General features: G+C 33.1%; 1 protein-coding gene across 3 annotated transcripts; it reads right to left on the bottom strand.

Annotated features, from left to right (window-relative positions):
- Positions 1–3,491: 3,491 nt before the first annotated feature.
- Positions 3,492–6,514, bottom strand: LOC104758298 (cell division cycle 20.1, cofactor of APC complex). Of its 3 annotated transcripts, none has more exons than XM_010481135.3 (4): positions 4,966–6,494; positions 4,309–4,605; positions 4,178–4,234; positions 3,492–4,079 (listed from the first exon to the last, which is right to left on the bottom strand). In XM_010481135.3, the coding sequence occupies exons 1-2, from the start codon at positions 6,225–6,227 to the stop codon at positions 4,545–4,547; spliced, it is 1,323 nt and encodes a 440-aa protein (XP_010479437.2). In that variant the 5' UTR covers positions 6,228–6,494; the 3' UTR covers positions 3,492–4,079; positions 4,178–4,234; positions 4,309–4,544. The 3 variants fall into 3 exon arrangements, with proteins under 3 accessions (XP_010479437.2, XP_087353508.1, XP_010479436.2); XM_087497382.1 differs by having other exon boundaries at positions 4,438–4,605; positions 4,966–6,451; XM_010481134.3 differs by having other exon boundaries at positions 4,178–4,605; positions 4,966–6,514.
- Positions 6,515–6,875: the final 361 nt, after the last annotated feature.

Below are 6,875 nucleotides of genomic sequence, written 5' to 3'. Positions count from 1 at the left end.
ATCCATATTTATAAGTATATATGTGTCTTTATATAGTATGTATAACATAATAGAAAGTCAAAGATTTAAAACTATACTTAGGTTAGAAATTTATATGTATAATTAGAAATCTGACTTTAAGTATATATATGTCTTAAATAAATTTTAATCACTAAATAAAGTCAATTTTAAGATATTCTAGGAATACATAAATATGTCTTTATAAATAGAAATAAATCTCTCTAATAATAAATCTATCTTTATAACAATAAATACATAAACTATTGTATCAATATTTAAATCACAGCATTAGCTCTGTATTTGTATCAGGTTACTGAGAAAACATAATAATAATAATAATCACAAGTTATTATTATATATTTTGTATTTTATTAGTATCGGGACATTTTTAAGATTATACCAAATTCATAAACAAAAATGAAAATTACACTCAGTGTTATCATTATTTCATAAGATACCTACACTTTCTCAAACAAAAATTGACAAAAATTAGTGAGTTATATATATATATATATATATTTATATTTAAAAGTCGTAATTAATTCAAAATATCTAATGAAATAAATATTTTTAAAATCAAGTCAAATTAAAATAATTTGCTAGAGCTGAAAAATTCATAATTATTTAAATTTACTAGTTTGTAGTTTTATAATTAAATATGTAACTAACTTAAACAAAGTTTAATCCTATATTTAAACTAATATTATCTAAAATTTTAACTAACATAAATCCAGGAAAAATAAATTCTAGCTAATCTTATTTTGATTTTACAAATTATATATTAGTTAATAGTTAATGTTATCAATAGTAAATAAATTTATTATTACCTGAAGTTAATTATAAAATTACAAGTATCTCATTTAAAAAAATTATTTAATTATTTTGTTTAAAAAAATTATATTTAATTGGTAATTAAAGACAAAAAGTCATTTTGTGTATTAATTAAGATATTTCCAATAATTGAATAATTTAGTGTAGATTTCAAAATTACTTATAAAAATTAGGACACACTATCAAATTAATCCATTAATATTTGGTTACATTAATTTTTGTGATAAAAAAACTTAAGTGTGAGAAATGAAAAAAATTGTTAGCAAGCAAACAGAACTGTTAGCAAGCAAATGACATTTTGCAGACCAAAAAAAAAAAAGATTCACTTCATTGATTCTAAAGATAGGCTTTTGCAAACAGAATGCTTGTCATTCATCGATCCATCTTTTTCATAAATTTTATATCGAATATCTACTATTTTCTTTGATTTTACGAGTTATTGGATTCATCTCTTTGTATGCTTATAGGGATTATGGAGATAGATACAAAATTACAAACTAAACCTAAGAGATAATTCGATCTGTCTGGACGTCTTTAATAAGCCATTAATCTTTTTTTTTATACCCCTTGAGTGTAATTAAAAAATAAGTGGCTTTGATTAGATCATTTGAACTGCTTGTAAGCTTTGTAAATCATTCTGTTATACGAAGATGTCACCATGATTGTGCTGTGATGGCAAACCCCTAATTTTTTTAATATTGAATTAGTGAAGCAAAACTTTTAATTATCGAATTAAAATATGTCCAAGGTTCTTGCTTATTCCATCCATTACATCAACATTTCCAATTTCAAACAATATAAAATGAGTTACAACGACCTTCCTTTGGACTATACATCTAAAAACTTTAACAATATAGTCTTTATATATTACAGAATGACTTATAGAACTTACCCGATATTGATAGTGTACATAATAAGACATTTATTGATACTAAGTTACTCCTATACTACTATCTCCGTCAGTTCCACGACCAAGCTGGCCATGGCACAACTTAGCCCTTCAAGGAACTGTGACCGAGCCTCTAAAGTAAATTGTATGTTTGTGGATGTATAAATCTCTCAGCATTTCGTCAAGATTCCCGCAAAGTGAGACTGAGAGACTCTTCTGACTCGCTCTCAACATATCGAGAACAAAAGTGCTTAGTTAGTCTTTTTGATGAGAAGAATTAACCTCATGACTCTCAATTCTCAAAATCAGTAGACATGAAAAACAGTTCTCACTACCAAACACAGAACATACCCATTGCAATCTAGATCAGTGCAACAACTGAATTACGGACAAGTGCAGTTTTATGACTAATGATGGCTGAACGAGAAGAAGAGATGATACGCATTGCCTTATATTCTATCAAAGAATTGGTCCTTTATATTCAGGCAAGTTGTCCCAAAACGAGAAGCACTATAACATTACAGAGACAGAATTCTACATCACATTACCAAACTATATAGCACAAGTCACATAACAGTTTTCTGTTCAATATTGTTTGATACCAAAAAAGAAAAACCAACGTCTAACTCTTTATTTCAACTCATTTTATACAGCGTTGATACATTTTTAATCTGTTTAGATAAGAATATTATATCTATGCTGAATTTAATATCAATAAAAATATGTATTATCAATTATCAAATTAGAAGTATTAATAAAACCATTTTTCCCGTAGTAAGGGTTCAACGCTACTAGTTAACAATATGTCGGAAAGGAAAAATAAAAGATATAGAAAATGTAAAGAAACAAAATCGTTTAATATATTAATATTTCATATGGTAGTTATATTGTCTATGTTTTTTGTTCTTTTATTTGTTGGTAAGTGATGGTATAAAATCATAACTGATAATCCAGAATACAACTACATGATGATTTTACTGCAAGAGGAACGGCACAGCTTTTATTTATAGGACTATTAAAAACGGTTGGCACACAATCCTATAAACAGAACATGAATGGACTGTCATAAAGAGACTAAAAACATCCTAAATAAATATAAACTAGCCACTGCAAAACCGGAATTGCTGATGAGGAAGTTCTCTCGTGCTGTTTCAAAGGTGGTTGAGGTAAAAAGAAGCGTTACCTAGCTCGTCCTTGCTGCACAAGGAAGCGTTTCTTCAACCTCAACTTCTTATGTGTGTTCTCGCTTGCCTCTTCAACTCCTCAAAACTTTAGAAAGAGACATTGTTCTTTGCAGAGAAGAGTGAATTCGCAATAACAACTGAGCAAGAAAGAATTGGGAGAATCACGGAATAAATAAATAGTTTCAAACTTGTTGAAACTATTTACACAAACGTTTTCGTATTAGTATTTACATGTTGAAACTTGAAATAAATAGTTTGTATTCTTTCTTCTTTTCGTTTTTTTTTATAAAGGAGATGGGATTGGGACCTCATTTTACCATTGGTTATTGATTCAATTATGGGTGTTAAATATAGACACTATGAATTATGATATATTTGTCATTCTTCATCATTTGTTTAATATATATTAAGTTTATCATAATTCTAAACAAATAGACAAATAGTACACGTTTTTCTATTACGTAATTATTTGTATTCGTGTAAAACTAAAAAATATACTTATCAATTAATATAAAAAATTATATATAAGCTACCGGATATAACTGTTTGCAAATAAAATGTTTTAAACTTTTGCTTTGTCAAATATATATAGAAAGAGGATGATTGACCAATTTCAGAAGTTTACAAAATACAGTATGATATTCTCTAAATGTTGGCAGAACTAATTCAAGCTGTGTTATGTTTTCGCTTTTATGACATGTACAGTAACAGAGTAAGATAGGATGGCAGTTAGGTGGTATAAAATGTGACACTCACTATCAAGAACAAGAAAACTAATGGGATCTACAGAAGAAGAATGATTTCAAACATTTCTTCCTTATGAATCTGTTGCCATGCGTATGCTCTTGTCTTCCTTACCCGGAGAAGTTATGCCAGCGGAGGCGACTACGGCTTGTGCATGTCTCGGTGGTCAAGAAGTTGAGACGGAGAGAGTTCAAGCTCCTCCACGACCCAAAAGGTCACTTTCAGTAGACAAAATAGATTTGTTTAAATGGAAGTGATAAGACCGGTTTGGTTTGTGCATAGACATGAGCAGTTTGGTTCGGTTAAGTTTCTTAGGACGAGGCGTCTTCGCGGTTACTCATTAGCTAGATGAGCGGTAACTTCTGCGAGCCTTGACGCCAAATTTCCTTCACTGCTCCATTTGGGTTATCATAGTCAAAATACCGTGTGACCTGTGTGCATTGGATCATTCGGGTATGAGAAACATTCCTAAGAGAATCAACTATTTGAAGAGGTCAGACTTCAGAGGTTGAAAAGAAGGAGACGATACCAAACTCATCTCTCTCTGATACTCCAGGATCTTCTTGGTTTTTATTTTCCTCAGCATCTGAACCAGAAATCCAGGCAAGGTAACAAAGAATCACAATGGTAGATCTATGAAGCCACATAAGAAGATCATACCTTCTCGATATCCTCTATGTCAGCTCCAAGTTTCTCGAGGACAAGAGATCATCACCACTTATATAGTTTGATAAAAACGAACAATATCATAAACACTGCAATGCATTCTCTAGTAAAAAAAAAACAAACCTGGAACACTCTGGAGCAATATTCTCCCATTTGAAGAACCTAAACGAGCACCATACCTCTTGAACCCAGGTTCCATGCTTCCAGAAAGAACAACCACCACAGGAGATTCAGTTCCAGCGACACACATCAAAGCTTTCCATATGATCAGAGCAGATGTAACAATCATCCCTACCAGTTTCCAACACAGAGAACAATTTATCATGTACTTATACCACAATTTTTTCATATAACTCAACCATCAGGCGTCTAACCTTGTTAGCTCAGAACCAAAAAAAAATTCACAAACTTTTAAACAATAACAGTTAACACATTTCCCCTCAACACACTACATACTTCATAATTTGCATGTAACACCCTATTACCTAAATTTCAAAGTAAACGATCTAATGAAACCATCAACTTCACCAACTCTAATAAACTAAAGAATAATTTTCTATAAAGTAGATGAAGACAAGTCTTTAGTAACCAAAACAGAGGTTGTACTCGTCTTAAACCTCTGTTTTTTGCTCGAACCAAAAAAGGATTTACCGAATAAGAGGCATGTGAGAGTGAGAAAACGGCTCATGAACTCTTCTTCTTGTTGGAGCAGGTTTTTTGGCGGTCTCTGGTACTCCAAAAACATTCCAGAAGCAGAGATACTCATCACCTGCTACAGAAGCTACGGTACAACCATCGGGACTCTGAGCCATACAAAGAACTCTTGATATATGACCGGAGGAGAGCTCAGTTATTTTGGCCATGGATGGGTAGTTCCAGAGGGTAAGTTGATTCCCATGTGAGCTAAGCAACTCTCTTTCCTTGGTGCTCCATAACAAGGAAGAAACTTGAGAAGCAGTGTCTACTGAATTCAAGCAAGCCCCAGTGAGGGTGTTCCAGAACTTAATCGTCTCATCACCGCCAGTTGCAAGCAAATTGCTCTGGAACGGAGACCAGGAGAGAGCTTTAACCGCAGAAGTATGTCCCCTGAGCCTGTGCAGCCATTGGGAACTGGAACAAAGATCCCATATGTGTACCAAATTGTCGTCGCCACCACTAGCTAGTCTCTGACCAGATGGTGACCACCTGAGAGAACAAACCTCACGAGTGTGACCTTTGTAAGTTGCCACGACGTGTGATCTGATACGCACATCGTTGTTGATGATCCTTCCATTGAATCTTCCCGTTGAGAGGATGTGGTTGTTCCAAGCCAGTGACACTACTCTCGAGTGGCCGTTACACGCTTTGAATGTTCTCAGTAGAACTTGGGCAACGGAGTCCCAGAGCTGCACATAGCCGTAGTTGAGGCCAAGGGCGAGGTGACGACCATCAGAGGCCCAGTTCACACTCGTGACGGGTCCTTTGTCTTGGTCAACAGTCACAAGATGAGAAACAGAGCCAGTGGAATGATCCCAGAGATAAACAGTGTTACCCAAAGCTATGGCTAAGAGATTAGCACTGCCCCAGTCAAGCAAGTTGAGATAGAAATCATCAACAATGTCCAGCGCGTCCAGCGTTCTCTCGGGATCCGGAGGAATGCGTCTGCGAGGCTTTAGGAGTGGTTTAGGTTTAGGTTGGTGGTGGTCAGAGGAGTAGCGACGAGTTGGTGAAGGTCGCTTGTTCCTGAAGGCGAGGATGCGATTGCGATTCAAACCCAAAACCTCTGCCAATTGCTTTCTGTAGGCAACCCGAGATGAATCAATTACCTTGGCTTCTTCTTCTTCCAGCCTCCTTCCTTCCATTAACTGGAACTGCGCGTATTCAAAATCCATCGCCGAACGGTTGGGTATGAATCTATCGTACTCCGTTTTCATCTTTGAAACAATCAATCGTAAACCCAGATGCAGATGAAGAAAGAAGAAGTTGAATTAAGAAAAACACGAACGTTAGAACTTAGAATAAAGAAAGAAGAACGAAGCAGTTGAATTAAGGAAGAGCGGATTAGGGATTTGTGTCGTATCCTAGGATTACATATGGAAGAAAGAAGAATTTAGGATTAGGAATAGGATTTCCTTTTCTTTTCTTTTTTTTTCCAATTAGTAGGATTAGGATTAGGGTTTCCTTTTATTATTCACACTATTAAAGAAACTTCCTTTTTGACAAAATAGTCTGATAAATATATATATATATATATATATATATATATATATATATGAAAAAATTAAATATAGGGATATGGTTCCACTTTATATAACTTGCTAGATTTGTTCTAATTACAGTAAAACCTCTATAAATTAATAATATTGGGACCAAGACATTCTATTAATTTAAAGTAATATTAATTTATCTATAAATTAATAATTATTAATTTACACTATAAAATAATAATTATGAATTGAGATAATTTTAGTAAAATAAGATTAGTTTTTCAAATGTTGTAAATTTTATGGTTTAGGAATTAAACTTGTAATATTTAGAAAACATTATTGACAATTAATTACAAATACTATAGACAAATTGAC

This window comes from Camelina sativa, chromosome 17, assembly GCF_030686135.1.
Source record: "Camelina sativa cultivar CO46 ecotype springtype chromosome 17, ASM3068613v1".
Classification (NCBI taxonomy): Eukaryota; Viridiplantae; Streptophyta; class Magnoliopsida; order Brassicales; family Brassicaceae; genus Camelina; species Camelina sativa.
The sequence above is the reverse complement of the archived record's forward strand: the minus strand, read 5'-3'. Positions and strand labels throughout refer to the sequence as shown.